Raw genomic sequence first — 14880 nt, 5'->3', positions numbered from 1 at the left:
CACTCGTCTCAAACCAAACCCGCACAAGGCCAGAGGATACGTGTACGAGTGCCGTGGGCCAGCGATGCAGTGCAATGCAATGCCTCAATCCATCCGATCGGCGTCGCCATACCCTATAACACCTCCACACCCGGTCCTACCCCATCTCCCTATTTCGCCTCAATACACAACCGGCCCCCCCCCACCCCACCACCCCACCACATCCGCCACAAAGAGCCACGAGCCGCGAGCCGCGAGCCATGGACTACGACCATGAGACCTCTCCTCTGCCTCCTCATCACCCTCCTCCCTCCACCTCTGCAGCTTCATCCCCAGATCCTAGTAAATGCGTGGACGAATTGTCTGCTGGGAGCTTGTCATGGATTATTGGAGGGGGACTATGACGAATCTGGGGTGTGTGTGGGATTTTTTGTGTGAGTTTAAAGGTCCTGGAATATCCTGGATTACTGTTGGAGAGGAGGGGAGGTTGAAGCTGAGGCTGATTGTGAGTGGGATCTTAGTGTCGAGGGTGTGGGGATTGGGATTGTGATGCTTGATGCTTGAGTGTGGGAGGTGGGAGGAGTGGGGGGTCTGAGGGATTGGCCTGAGAGTGCGTGACAGTCACTCGCGAATAAACATTGCCCCCGGGGGGACGTTCGACTGGAAGTGGAGGGGAAGTTCTGTCAGAGCACCATGTCTCATGGCAAAAAGGGGACAAGAAGCCTGCGCAGGCGACGAGGAAGAAGACTGAGTATCAGAGAAGTTGGATCGGCGAGAGTCGTGTGTGCTTGATGGTGCTCAGTTCGCATCAGATTGCTGTGACTCTACGAAATGAAGCATAAGCAGTCCAGTCCAATGTAGAACACGAACAGCGGATAAACAGCCAACGACACCCTGTTCTTCACCACCCCGCTCCCTCCAAGAATGCTGATTCCCGCCGCCAACGACCAGAGTCCAAGCACGCTGTAGACTGGTATCCGCACGATTGTAGGTACTCGTAGTGCGCTCAGAAGTGCTGCGATGACCATTGGGAAGAGTGTGTAGCCGATGATGCAGACGGACTGGAAGAAGGAGCTATTAAATCATGTTAGCGCGAGTCAGAACTTCTCGGATGGTGGTTGACGTACATATTACCACCCAACAGCTTGATCTGCAGCGTCACGACCGCCTCGCCAATCCATACAGTCGCGAAGACACCGCTGAAGACCAGCGAGCGTTGATCGTCTCGGGCGTTCAAGCTCAGCAGGAAGGAGAGCAGTAAGCAGAAGAGTAACGGTCCCCTGTAAGAAGTGTCAGCACCTCCCTCAACCACATCATCTCCTTCGTATCATACCAAAGATCCCAATCCCTCAGCCCATCACTCATCCCTCCCTCCAACAACTGATCCGCATCAGGCCACCTGCCCACAATCCCCCTCACATACCCCATCACACCCTCCGCACCTCCAGTATTCTCACCCTCGCCTCCCATTCCACCTCCTCGCGCCATCATCCCGCCGAGGAGATACTTCGGCCACAGCACTTGTCGCATCTTCTCCCATACCGCTAGCAAGTCTCGTCTCAATGTATCCCATACCGACTCATCAATCGTGTCGATTGGCGCTCGCCGATCCTCACCGGGGATTGAGTTGTTGAGGTATCCCGTCGCGTTGTTTGCGGCGCGGTGGTTTTGGTTGGCTTGTTGGTTGGAGATGTTGCCGGTGAGGGGTGCGCGGTCGTGGGTGGAGGCGGGGTCTTCGAGGTCGTCGAGGGTGGCTAGGTGACATTGTTAGGTGTATGAGGGTTAGTGTGTGATGGTTTGGTATTACCATCATCTGGATCTATCAGGTCGTCTTCAATGGGCTCGTCGTAGCTGTAGGGGTGGTTTCCGTCGCGTCCGCTGCCACCGGCGGGGAGCATTGCGGCCATGATGCGATCGCGGGTCGGAGCTGACTATGGTGTGGTCGCTATATGTCGTCAAAAGGTTGATGTCGCGAAGGGGAGGTGGTGGTATGGTGTTGCCTTGCTTGTTGCCAGCAGTCCACTTTCTGGGTGACGCGACAAATCAGGGTCCATTGAAATGCTTAGTCAATATTTGATGCAACCTTGATGGCGCACTAAGATCACATGCAAGCAACGACTTCAAGCCAACATCAACAAGGAATTGACATGCATCATCTACAATCGCAAGATGTGATAGCCAGCTCGACAGCATTGAACTGCTGTCTTGGTCGGGACGACATTCCGGCCACAACCCGCCGCTGTCGCTACTGGGGAAATGCGTTCCATGGCCGATAATCCAAACCGCTTCCTCATCTTCTTACCACCCGAGAACGGTGTGACGAACTAATGCATACCCAAGAGACCCGTTGTCCGAAGCCAGGTTCTTTCCCGTCTCGAGGTTGTCGCGAGTGAGGACTCCAGACGGCTGCCGACATGTGCTCTAGGACGGCTGCTGACATGTGCTCTAGGACGGCAGCACAGTCCATCGCTTGGTAAAGCCGAGTTTCACATGCACGCGTCACACTCACATTCACCATTTGTGCTTTACTTAGCACGAGACCCTGACGCCTGGTGCACATCACTTGCCTTTCGTTTTCAAGCACAACCTTCTCACCTACGTGCAACTTCTTCAAGCTCTGCAGGAACGCCTCCGAACCATCAACAAGCACCACCTCAAAGAGTTGATCATGGCTTACAATCAGAAGATGGCTTTCTGCGACGGCCTCGCCAAGATCGCAGAGAGCGTCACTCTGTCAGACTTCACCATCACTTGCCAGGGAAAGAAGTGGCCGGTCCACCGAGTGGTGCTGTCGCTACACTCATCAGTGCTCGGTAGGGCTTGCAATGGCGAGTTCAAGCAAGTCATGACATGAAGCCCACCAGACACAGGGCTAACCTCATGACAGGAAGCATCTGAGAAGACTCACGATCTATCCGCACACGAACTTGACCATGTCGAGGCGCTGATCCAGTACATGTACACTTTCTCGTACAATGGCCCGCGACAAGATCCCCCGATAGTCCCGCCAACCTTCCACGGCAGCATCGCCTTACTGGCAGACAAGTACGATATAGTCGGTCTCCAAGAGCTTTCGAATGACAAGCTTCGCCGCGCCCTGTTCCAGAAAATCTTTGACGAGGATCTCGCCAACATCATCATCATGGCCTACGAGGCGGAGCTAGCCACCAAGGCCATTCGCAAGACCATTGTCCGGCACATCGTCACTCAAGGCCTACTCGGAGGTACTAGCGAGATCGAGAAAGCTCTCATTGAGATCATGGCTCAATGTCCAAAATTCGCAGTGGAGGTCCTGCAGAAACAGGTGGCGTTTTCCAAGGAGCTTTTGGTAGAAGCCAAGCAGCCTCTGTGGAAATGTCCGGAGTGCATGAACTTCTTCAGAGAATACATAGCACGAGACACGGCCCGTTGCGAGTGTCCGCACTGCGGCGATCCACACACAGGCCGTGGTTGGTTCCAATATGCGGTGACGGAGGCAGTTGACGACCCCGATGTCTAGGGGTCGACTCGCGTACAGGGGCAGACACCAAAATGACTCAGTTGCTGCCGATGCGGGACATTGAACAGACAAGATGACTTGAGGGTCCCTGGAGTGGCGGAAGATACAAACCTTGGAGCGAACCGCCACAACAAGTCACTCTAACAGGTGTCGTGGCGACACTCCTTGACTTAGATCCTTCATACTCTCCTCGGGAATGATACGCTAGTATTGTGCCAGCACTACGTAGCGTCGACATAACTTCACTTACAGCAAACGGTAATTTCTTTTAAAGCCCCGGCCCCTCTCAGCCCTCGCCCTCTACTCCCCAACATGCTGCATCCACTCCACCAATTTCACCAACCTCACCAACCTCACCATCAACCCCCTCTCAACCTCGCCGTCCCTCGTGACCTCCACTTCCAGCGCCGCGGGCTTTCATCTCCTCCTCTTTCTCTCTATATACTCCACACACCTCTTCACACACCCACCGTGTACACCCTCATCGGTACAATCTTGAAGATGAAGCAGTCAAGATCCACGAAAGGAGCCGCAGCTGAGTGGCGCCGGTCTTGTGACTGCAGCGTCTAATATCCTGACTGAGATAAACGAACTCTTCCAGATGCTGTGACCGGCTTGGAAGCTTTAGATCCCCCCTCTCTCCGCACCCAACTCAGAAATCTGACATCCTCTTGCCTTTGGCGAGTAGAACTTCCGCGGTCATACAGCTCGAAAATGTTGAAGAGCATCTTCTCATATTAATTCCCGTAAGAGCTCCTCTATCTCGCTCGATGAGGTGGATGCGAAGCTCCACCGGCAAGAGATGAGTCCTGACTTCTTGGCGTTCACAAGCTCTCGATTCTTTTGGCACTCACCAGGGCTCAGTGCTCGGGTGCATTGGCTCAAGAGCACAAGGTAACGAGAGTCCTTGTGCTCAGAAAGTGTTCGATCGGTTGTTCTACTTTTTGCAATGTATCTCACCCAGATATGCCCTTTGACACGCACGGCTGTGGCAACATATTAGGCAGCAAATTACCTCCGGGATCATCATCGTCGTTGACTCTTTCAAAGGCAGCATTGCGCTACGGCAGGCATGGTGAACTATCTACCAACCCCAGACATAGACAAGAGCCCGCCTCTTTACCCGCTCTATTCCCGTCCCGCCAATCCTCCTCAACTCAAGCCCACCAACCTGCCACCAGACATCACCAAACCAACACTCCTCGATTCAGCCAACGTCTCTCTCAAAACCTCACTCCCCTCATCTTCCCGCTCCATTACCACCAGAGCATCCGAAATAACAGCCTCCGTAGACGCCTTGAACACTTCCCTCCTCCACAGCTCCGTATGAAGCTCCGAAATCCCCAAGACGTCTCCTCGCCCATCCACTCTCTCTCGTTCGATCCAGCGATCCTCCAACGGACGGAGCAAATGCGACACTTGGCTTCTCAAACGCGTGAAAATTGCCCACTGCTGTGTGTACGCTTCGAGGATACTGTCCTTGTCCCTGGTGATGACATCTTCAAGGGCTGCCTGGCAGTACGCTTGGATCGCTCGCTCCAGATTTGCATATAGGTCCTTGCTACTCACGACGCTGACATCGCCGCTCCTGCGCTCGTCTCGAGTGGTGGTGCAGTAGTTCCATACTGTTGTGTAAAGAGTTGAGTAGGATGCTTTTGAGTCCGCTGTCGCTGGGGTCGGGACGGAATATATTTGTGCCAAACAAGTTGAGATCCAGTCGAGCGTCTTCCGGGGATCTGCTTTTGTCTCTTCGCGCGAGGGCGCGTCTGGGAGTTGTAGTTGAGACGTAGACATAGTAGTCAGCAAGAGTTGCAGCGATGAATTCGTAAGCCAGGAGCCTGAGATATGCAGTATTGCTATATAGCGATGAAGGTGCAAGCCAAGAAACTGGGTTTTGCAGTATTAGTATATATGGCTGGCAAGTCTCACCACTCTCCTGACTCACATTGCTGCGCAGTTCTCTCGAGTGGGCGTCGTATAGATCTGCATACATTAGCAGCAACTCTAAGGCTCTTAGCGCCTATGAGGGATTGTTTTGCGCGAAGCCGAACCACGGGAACTGCTGTACACTTACGAAGTGGCACAGCAGTCATCGAACGTGTGATGCTGCAGGCAGCCAGACCAGTGAGCATCCACATCCTGATGCAACCTGGGGCTGCCCTTTGAGACCTGAGTTGTCAACCTCATCATGCACTTCTGTTTGTACATTCGCGATACTGTCACATCATATCTTCCATCACTCATCCTCAGGCTCATCCTTAATAACAACCACCTCATCATCATTCGTCTCCTCAATAACATCACCCTCCTCCCCCACCACAACCCTCCTTATCCCACCACCCTCCCTCTTCACTTCAATAACTTCAACATGCCGCCCAGCTCGCGGCCTGATCTCTTCAGCCAGCATAACAGTCTCAATCCCAGCAGGCACTCTTTCGTCTTCGGGTCCCCATGGCAGATTGTCAACATCAATCTCCTTGTTCAGCAGACTCTTCAGAATCACCTCGCACCCAGCCTTACTCATGACCTGATTCGCCTCCTTACATCGTTCTGAGCAGCAGCACTCCAGACATCCCTCCAGACAATGGCAAGCCTCGACCCGGTCGTGGGCTTGATGAAGGAGCAGATCAATGAATTCGAATGCTTTGGCCGCAATACCGGATCCGTGCTGACCTCCTTTGTCGTCGTAGAATGTTAGACGTGCCGGCCTCTTGCGCTTCGATTCTTTCTTCGCAAACTCTTTCACCGCAACTTTACACTCCGTCTTCACATCCCCCGGCATAGAAATCACAAAATTCGGCATGAGACTAAGCAGCGCATGTTCCGCCGCATGAATCCCCGCCGCCACATTGAGACGTCGCGAGTTGAGGATCTCAACGGCTTGTTTGGGAACATCAAGCCACATGCCTTTGCTGAAGATGATAATTGGTGGATTATCGACTTGAACTGCGTCGAGGATGCGGTTCTTCTTGTCGAGCTTAAAGAAGCCAAAGACATTTTGGTGGATCTTGATGGTGCCGAAGAAAGCTCTCGACATTGAGTCGGGAATGCGTCGAACAGCTTCTGTTTCGACCGGGTCGATGTCAGTGTAGTCTCTTTGCTGGGTGATCCAGTCGACTTTGACGAATTCGACTTTGGCGATCATGCGTTCTGTGTCGACGTGTTTGACGAGATATTTATTGCCTTGGTGGATATGGATTCCGCCTTCGTAGATTGTGAAGAAGGCGCGGCTGGTCTCGAGCTCTTCGAGAACGACATTGCGGCCGTTCGTCATATCGACTATGGCAAAATGGTCGTCTTCCGTGTCACGTATAGCTACAGTCCGGGAAGGGTAAGGGAGGAAACGGTCCGCCGGGTGGTAGAAGCCCAGATCATCTTTGCGCAGGCGTTCAGAGCAGATTTCTGGAAGCTGCTTGCTAAACCATTTGTCGTCTTCGTCGGCGCTGATGGGCATCTCATACGCGGCGCATTGGATATGGCCTTCCAGCACAAGAACATTCGTCAAATCGACCTGCAGCTCACAATTCGGTCTGGTGAAAATCTCGTCTGGATTGGCCATGAAGTACTGATCTGTGGGAAAGCTGTTTCCGACCAAGACTGACAAGCTGTCCTTGTTCCGTCGACCTGCTCGACCAGATTGCTGCCGTAAATTCGCGATAGTGTAGGGAAAGCCATGGGAGATGACACAGTCCAAGCTGCCAATGTCAACACCAAGCTCGAGCGCGCTTGTACCAATGATGCCAACCAGCTTGCCTTCGAACATCTCCTTTTCGATTCGTCTTCGATCTTGAGGAGTGTAGCCACCTCGATAGGCCATGACTCTGTTCATTACCTCTGCTCTTCCAAGTGCATTGAGCTCATTCTTAATAGCGGTGGTCAGGATTTCGCAGAACTTCCTGATTCTGCAGAAACAGATGACTCTCACACCACGTAAAATCAACTGGCAGAACAATCTCGCCGTCTCTATGAATGAGTCTCCTCTACCGCTGGTAGGATCGGCGGGGTCTTTGTAGGGTGTGTTCCAGCAAAGGAACTCCTTTCGTCCACAAGGTGACCCATCGAAGTCAATAAGCTTGACGTCTTCAATGCCAAATATGGTCCGCATGTGCTCTTCCGGATTGGCCACTGTTGCTGAACAGGAGATGAATTTCACATTGCGGTTTCCCACCGCCGCGCATATTCTCCGCAGCCTTCGCATGATAAGCGCTACGTGTGCGCCGAACAGTCCGTTGTATACGTGAAGCTCGTCCATGACCACGTATCGAAGGTTCTTCAAGAAAGTTCGCCAAGCCTCTTCCTGTGGCAGAATCGTGAGATGGAGCATGTCTGGGTTGGTGAAGATAATCCGCGCTTCATCCCGTATGTAGTTGCGGTCAGGGAACGAGGTGTCGCCATCAAAGGTCTCGCAAACAACATCTGATAGCTCAGGCATATACGAAAGCATCGCTTTCAAGCTACGCCGTTGATCTTGCGCTAAAGCTTTGGTCGGGAAAATGTACATCGCCCGGATCTGTGGCTCAGTCTCGAGTGTATGCAGCACTGGCAGTTGGTAGATCAGCGACTTTCCGGAACTTGTCGAGGTAGATACGATGACGTTTTGTCCTTCTTGCAGGGCATTGATGGCTTCTGCTTGATGGCTGTAAAGACTCGTTATACTCTTCGTGTTATACATGGCGTCGACCAGATCTTGGCTAAGAGAAAAGTTGAGCTCGCCATACACAGGCTGTTGCGGGTCGAAGACTCGGTGGCCGTCTGGCACGATCTGACCTGTGTACCACTCTAACCCTTTCAGCTCTTCAATGATTTCTGGTATGTGCTTTCGTTCTTCAGGTATGCTGGCCGGCAGGGTGCTTTTCGAGAGCTCAGGGGGTGTGTTCTGCCTGCTCTGCGGAGGCTGGGGTATGTATTGCTTATGCTCTTCCTCCAATCGCTGCACGGGATCAGCACTCTTCTCGGCACACTCGTTGAGCCAGCCATTGATTGCAGATGTGAACTTCACATTCCTTTTATCGATCAACTTCATCAATGTCTTTTGACTGAACACTGGCATCTTCAGATCCTCCTTCCTGATCTTCTGATATGCATTGATCGGCTCGCCCGTCAAAGGATCTGCCACCTGTCGTCTCAATTCGCCATCGACGAACTCGAAGAACAGCACATCCTGATGCTCTTCCTTGCCCAGGCCTTCTTTGACGTTTCGCACTTCTGCAGGGCTGTCCATGAACATGTCACCAGCAGCCTTCTTGCCGCGCAGATCCTCCTCGCCCATGAGCTGTATCTCGAGAAGGGTCTGATCGACGTATAGAAAGTCGACGGCGAGCGGTATGAGTAGCTTGATCTTGGCCACATCCTCGTTCTTGAGCTCCCTCTTCAAATTCGCCTCGACTGTACTGCGCAGGTTCTCTATCGTAGTCGCAAAGTGCTTGCGCGTGCAGCAGAATGTATAGACAAGATTCAAGGCTCGATGTACTTGCGCCAGTTGGGTGAACTCGGCTGGCCATGGTATCGATGACTCGACCACGGTGGACGAGTTATTTCGCTCTAGTGTGGGCGCATCGGCATTCTTCTTCGACCGGCGAGGCTTCTTGCCGCCATCGTGCGTTTTGGTGGGTACTGTCGTCACTGCGTTGTCTGTCGTAGACTCGTCATTCGTGTCGTCGGTCTGTGGCGCTGGTGTCTGTCGCTTTCGTTTCGGCTTGCGAACAATCTCAGGAGGCCGGTCGGTCGCCGCCTGCAGCTTGACCATGATCTAGGTCGCAGAGGTGTTATTGTGAGTTGTAGCAAGGAAGCGACATTCTGCTGCGCGTTCATGCAATGGCTGTGCACAGCACAATGTAAGGGACTGGAAGTGGTAAGTGAATGTTGAAAGAGATCTGGTGACGACATTAACGAACAAGGATCGCGCTTCGACGCGTGCGCCACTTCCTCGCGGCGCCACGTGCCGGCACTTTAGCTTGACCAGGGTCTCGGCACAGAACAACGTCGTCTTGACTTTGACTTCCCTGTCCAGAACAACAACGTCAATACAGTATAGCAATAAAGACTCTGGCTCTCTCCGACCCTGTGTTACACCTCCGAATACAGAGCATTGCGATCCGGACTGGCATGATGACAAGATAGCAAGAATCTTTCACTCTTGGCCAAAGTCCGTCAAATCCCGCAAGTCTTCGAGGCAGTTATCAAGACCGGAAAGCCTTGCAACCAACCCTTCCTGGCAATCATCATGGCGCACAAACTCAATGATCTGGCTTCATTCGAGCCCTCGAAGTCCGGCGCTTACGACCCAGGCACAATACAAATCTTCTACGACAACAGAGCCTACGGTGGCTTCCAGGACAAGCTACCCTACTGGCAGAAATACTGGCTCGATGGACTTTCACGACTAGGACGACCGGCGTTATGGTATCCAACGGACTTGATGCCGGGATACCTGCGCATCATCTTCTACACAGTAAGAGCTTGTTCTCAAGTGGTAGGCGCCATGCTGACTAATAATGCGCAGGACGTCGGTAACCAAGGCCAAAAAGACTATCCTCTCCACAAGGCCATGGCCGTCAAGGACATGTTCGACTCACTTTCCGAGCAAGGCTACAGACCGATGGTCTTCGGCTACTCCAACGAGAACCCCTTTCCCATGCTCGGCGGCGTTGAACCTCCTCCGCCACCGAAGAAGAAGGAGCCGAAGCGAGCCACCACCTGGAGTCATGCTGTCAGTGGACATACTGGAGCACAAGGAGAGACGCCGCATGATAGAGTGATGGCTATCATTCAAGACGAGGAAGAAAGACTGGCCAAGGAGAGGGCTGCTGAGGTGGAGGAGTGGGGCAAGGAGAAGGGTTTCACTGATCTTGCTTGAGCCATGTGACTGTAATATGCTTTCCAATGATCGCGCAGCATTCTCATTAGCATCTATGGGCGTCCGGTGTAAGTCGATCGCGGCCCGTGTAGAGCTTGTAGCGAATTTTGACATCATCGCGGGTACTCGTTCACTCACTCCCACGTGCCAGAGGGTCCGTTCATCGCCCTCCATGGACGCACATACTTACAACTCTCTTCTACAGACCATCATTTCAAACACACCTCTCACCACATCATCAACACCACCACCGCGCGACACACCACACCCTCGCCAAGACACACCACCCCTGCAGCACGCATCCCTCCAGCCATGACGACCACCCTCCTCACCACCGACAGCACCTTCCCAAGCACCAACCTCGACGACATGCTCTCCAAGCCCACCAACACCGCCGCCCCAACCACCCCCCAGCTGCACGTGAAGAACCACGCCCAAGGTCTCCTCGCAGGCCACAACTCCCAAGTCCTGAGCATGTTCAACCTCGCAGACGGCTCCATCTACGCAAGCGCCGACCATAGCATCGTCATCAATGGACCCATCTTCGGTGCGGAGACACCGCCGTCCTCAGCTGTGAGTCTGTGAATGTGATCCGGCGCGCGGGTAAGCCTTCTGACGTTTTGTAGCTCGCGGGCCAGTTGAATGCGGCTTTGGCTATGCTCGTCTTGGTCGTGGTCGTTTGGGGTATGCTGGAGGTGAAGCGCGGCATTGAGGATGCCTTCTCGCGCATCGATGTAGTGGAGATTTGAGAGGGATTCCTGGCTTGGAGATGGGAGTACGTTGATGGAGTCTATGGCTACCGGCTTCATAGCCTTCATCCCAACAGCATATTACGCTCACAGAGGAGGTACTCGATTCGCCAAGTTGACGAAGAGGCTGTCATGATTCCATATATGGCATTGCCCAGACTTTCTAAATTCTCATCACAGCAACTCGTCAACTTTCATACTCGTGGCTACAGATGATGAATAAACCCCAGAGCCATAACATACTGACAAAGCATCGGTATGATACCAGTCGCGAAGCACGAAGCATCACGTTACACCATAATTCCACATGCATCTTCCTGGCTATGCAGATCTAGGGGCCAGAACTTGGTCAGCACCCCTCAAGTCGCGCCTCAATCAATGTCGCGAGAATCCTGAATGCTTCAGGGCTGCGTTCATGGGAAGGCATTATGGTATGGCTTCAGAGATAAAAGCTTCTGGTATAATGCTCCCGGACAAGTCTTTGCTGTTCTTGCATCAGTACCATTGCAATCACGCCAAGTCCGCTAGATCTCGAGCTCTATTCTGCAACGTAAAAGCCATCAAGAAGTGCAGATAACGATCCACTTACGAGTCTCCCAAGAAGGAGAACATCAAAAACAAGATCAGTCACAATGACCTCACTCCCACCAACCCACCGCGCCCTCCTCCAAGAAGTCTATGGCGAACCACTCCTCGTCAAAGACCTCCCAACTCCCCAAGCGACCTCAGGCTCCGCAGTCCTCAAGATCCTCTGCAGTCCCACCATATCCTACATGCGCGACGTCTACAACGGCAAGCGTCAGTATCCTTACTCGGCCCCGATTGTCCCCGGCACATCCGCCATAGCGCGTGTCGCCGCCGTTGGCTCAGACGCAACCTTCCTCCAGCCGGGCGAGCTCGTCTACTTCGACTGCATGATCCACAGCCGTGACGACTATGACGACGCAATTCTGATCGGTCTGGCTCAGGGCGGAACGGAGAGCTCTAAGAAGATGATGGAGGGGGGTGGAGGGATGGGACGTTTGCGGAGTATGCCAAGGTGCCGTTGGAGAATGTGTTCAAGTGTTCCTCGACCCCCCGGAAGCGATCAATTCCACACACATTTCGGCTGGTATCCAGAGTTGGAAGAGGAATGGGAGGGTGGCCTTGATGTAAGTGGATTGCGAATGTAGAGATGATAAGCTGACAATAGGCAGCGGCGGACTTCAGGATGATATTTCGATTCCACATCGATTCATCATGAGATACGATATGACTCTCAAGGGCAAGTGGATGTACTCGCGAGAGGAGCGTATGGCATTCTTGAGCCTGTTCACCAGTGGGGTCTTGAACGTCCGCGATCTGATCGAGGTGGTGGCCGAGCATAGGCTGGAGGATTGGGAGGAGGCCTTTCAGGTTGCGTGGGACCATGGGCGGTTTGGCCAGCTGGGGGTGTTCAAGCCATAATCGGTAGACAGCACATAGGGGAATATCTCCCGGCAAACGCGATGGTGGTATAGTCTCTCGGTGCGTCCTTCAGGAGTGTGCTCGTGGCATCGTTTTTACCCTGTGAAAGTTCTCACACCGGAGTTTGCAGTATTTCGAGTTCTTGTAACAGCAGGCTGCCCCTCGTGTGTCTGTTGGTCGTTTGGTGGTTGTAGCGAAGAGGGAGGAGTGCCGGCGGGCGGAGATCAAAGAGATCGATCCTTGGCACTCCCGCGGCGCAATCACCATCGGGACCGCCTCGGACCTCGACATGGCGGCACTACCATCACGACTACATACATCGCCATCCTACCAACATGCCGCCGCGCACGCTGCTAATACCGCGAGGCAGCTTCGCCTTCCACTCGAAACACCTGCAAAACCGGCTTCCATCACGACGATTCGCCTCAACCCTCGCCATTGCAAGGCCAGCAACAGCACCATGGCAGAACTCGATACCGATCGTACGACAGGCTCAGTCCGTAACCGGCGGTATGGAGTGGCAGACGTCAGCATATAGCTGGAACAAGCAGAACATCAAGAACCTCCCCATAGCCGCCACGAATGTCGAGAAACTGATCGAGGGATATGTCACAATGAAGGAAGTCAACAACGAAGGCAAAGACGTAAGAGCGATACGAACAGCACTGGCAGCGCGAAGAAAGAGTGCCGAGAAGGTCTACGTGTCGAAGCCGAGGATCAAGGACTTTGGCGACAGAATAGAGCTCACAGCCTTCATCTTCGATGGCAAGGCGGCTATGAAGGAAGATTTGGCAGCAAAGAGGGCGGCCTTCTTTGCGGGCGAGAGGGGAAAGCCAGACAAGAGAGCGGATGCCTCTGATATTCTGCTCAATGAGGAATCAAAAGCTGGATTGCAGTCATTGATCGCGAGGATATACGGCAAGCCAGTAGATCTGCGACTTATCAGGTTGTCGAAGCAACATCTCGACGCCGACATTCTCGCTAGAGTCGTCGCTCAGCGTCTTCGCGATCGTCGCAACACCCCGCGACGAGTCATTCGTGATGCGACATGGAAGGCACCATTGCCCAACGCGCAAACGATTTCGAGGATTCGGCAGGCGAAAGCGCAACAGCAGCCGACGAAGTTCTCGTTCGCCGACTTCACGATCGGCAATATGGGAAAGACGACGAATGGAACGATACAAAATAAGCTACTGCTGAGTCAAGTCAGCAGCGTTGAAGTGGAAGCCGCAGGTCGTCTGACAAAGCGTCTCACAGCCAACAGAAGTGCGAGAAAGATGGCGAGACGTGGAGGTAATAGCAAGGGGCCGAGTGTGATGCTCCGTGGATTCAGGAAGGCGCATGTGCAGTATGCTTTCGCTGGAGGAAAGAGGCGTGTTGGACAGTTTGGTATCAGAGTCACCTTGGGACATGCTTAAGGAAGTACAGCTGTGTCTGTGACAGAAGACAGTATACCATGGTGGGAGTCATGTGAAGAGCTCTGGATAATGGGAGGAAGGCACACGGAGAGCGCACGAGAGAGCCGTGGCACGGTCCCGAGCTCGTGGAGGATAGATTGAGCAGCGTCCGGTCGGTATGTCGAGTCGTGGCGGGGATGAGGATGAAAGGAGATGGGGAGAGCGCATTGGCAGAGGACGAGGCTTTAACGAGCTGTACAGAGCAAAGCCTTGCTACTTAGACACTTTCACGAATGTACAAAACTCTACCTCCTGGCCCTTCTCAGAAGCGGAATAGTAATATCACGCAGTTTACATCTTGGAACAGACTCTCGATCGAGCTCAGACGGATTGAAAAAGAAAAGAAGCTAGAGCTGGAATTGAGCATGAATTTGGTCCAAAAATGGAGGCACGAGCAAAAGAACCAACGACCACTCATCATACGACAACCCAACCCCTCGAAACGCGAACCTCAAGCAAACAAAAACAAAGAAGCAAAAGGGAAGGCGAGAACTGCGTCTCCGAAGAAACCAGCCTCATGCGCTGATTGACCGCAGCTGCCCGGCTATGATGAAATCCTAGGCCGAAGCCATCTAGGAAATCATAAATGATCGTATGGTTGAGCTACTTCCCTGATGGATAATAGTATTTTGGTTGTATATGATGGTTTGATGGTGTGTTGCCTGGTTGCTACTTTGGGGTGGCGGTGAGGACGAAGGGGCGGGAAGGCGGGATGCTGCGCGCGTGCGTGCGTGCGGCCTGGTTGCCTGGTTGCCTTGGGGTGAGTACGGATGTCTTATACAAGCCCCCGACGGTCAGCAGTTGTGTGTAGCCGCACTGTATACTTGCTCACATACTGGGCGAAGTTAACGTTTCCCGCAAACGGAGGCTATTACTAGTATACCCCACTCGACG

The 14880-nt window shown here is 53.2% G+C and overlaps 8 protein-coding genes across 8 annotated transcripts; 5 read left to right on the top strand and 3 right to left on the bottom strand.

Moving 5' to 3' along the window:
• Positions 1-803: 803 nt before the first annotated feature.
• CLAFUR5_08777 (uncharacterized protein) lies at positions 804-1886 on the bottom strand (the record flags this gene model as incomplete). The annotated part of the gene is made up of 4 exons (XM_047907925.1): positions 804-1053; positions 1107-1259; positions 1313-1733; positions 1787-1886. The coding sequence occupies 4 exons, from the start codon at positions 1884-1886 to the stop codon at positions 804-806; spliced, it is 924 nt and encodes a 307-aa protein (XP_047759466.1).
• Positions 1887-2647: 761 nt separating this feature from the next.
• Positions 2648-3478, top strand: CLAFUR5_08776 (uncharacterized protein; the record flags this gene model as incomplete). Its single annotated transcript, XM_047907924.1, has 2 exons — positions 2648-2821; positions 2867-3478. The coding sequence occupies 2 exons, from the start codon at positions 2648-2650 to the stop codon at positions 3476-3478; spliced, it is 786 nt and encodes a 261-aa protein (XP_047759465.1).
• Positions 3479-4630: 1152 nt separating this feature from the next.
• Positions 4631-5272, bottom strand: CLAFUR5_08775 (uncharacterized protein; the record flags this gene model as incomplete). The annotated part of the gene is made up of 1 exon (XM_047907923.1): positions 4631-5272. The coding sequence occupies one exon, from the start codon at positions 5270-5272 to the stop codon at positions 4631-4633; it is 642 nt and encodes a 213-aa protein (XP_047759464.1).
• A 442-nt stretch (positions 5273-5714) lies between these two features.
• CLAFUR5_08774 (ATP-dependent helicase) lies at positions 5715-9224 on the bottom strand (the record flags this gene model as incomplete). Its single annotated transcript, XM_047907922.1, has 1 exon — positions 5715-9224. The coding sequence occupies one exon, from the start codon at positions 9222-9224 to the stop codon at positions 5715-5717; it is 3510 nt and encodes a 1169-aa protein (XP_047759463.1).
• Positions 9225-9701: 477 nt separating this feature from the next.
• On the top strand, positions 9702-10334 carry CLAFUR5_08773 (uncharacterized protein; the record flags this gene model as incomplete). The annotated part of the gene is made up of 2 exons (XM_047907921.1): positions 9702-9929; positions 9981-10334. 2 exons carry the CDS (start codon positions 9702-9704, stop codon positions 10332-10334), a joined length of 582 nt encoding a protein of 193 aa, XP_047759462.1.
• Positions 10335-10350: 16 nt separating this feature from the next.
• Positions 10351-11083, top strand: CLAFUR5_08772 (uncharacterized protein; the record flags this gene model as incomplete). The annotated part of the gene is made up of 3 exons (XM_047907920.1): positions 10351-10456; positions 10540-10907; positions 10961-11083. 3 exons carry the CDS (start codon positions 10351-10353, stop codon positions 11081-11083), a joined length of 597 nt encoding a protein of 198 aa, XP_047759461.1.
• A 632-nt stretch (positions 11084-11715) lies between these two features.
• On the top strand, positions 11716-12529 carry CLAFUR5_20266 (uncharacterized protein; the record flags this gene model as incomplete). Its single annotated transcript, XM_059463102.1, has 3 exons — positions 11716-12112; positions 12168-12234; positions 12280-12529. The coding sequence occupies 3 exons, from the start codon at positions 11716-11718 to the stop codon at positions 12527-12529; spliced, it is 714 nt and encodes a 237-aa protein (XP_059318947.1).
• A 335-nt stretch (positions 12530-12864) lies between these two features.
• On the top strand, positions 12865-13947 carry CLAFUR5_08771 (Ribosomal protein S5, mitochondrial; the record flags this gene model as incomplete). Its single annotated transcript, XM_047907919.1, has 1 exon — positions 12865-13947. The coding sequence occupies one exon, from the start codon at positions 12865-12867 to the stop codon at positions 13945-13947; it is 1083 nt and encodes a 360-aa protein (XP_047759460.1).
• Positions 13948-14880: the final 933 nt, after the last annotated feature.

This window comes from Fulvia fulva, chromosome 3, assembly GCF_020509005.1.
Source record: "Fulvia fulva chromosome 3, complete sequence".
NCBI lineage: Eukaryota > Fungi > Ascomycota > Dothideomycetes > Mycosphaerellales > Mycosphaerellaceae > Fulvia > Fulvia fulva.
Note: the sequence above shows the minus strand (reverse complement) of the source record. Positions and strands in the feature narration are given on the sequence as shown.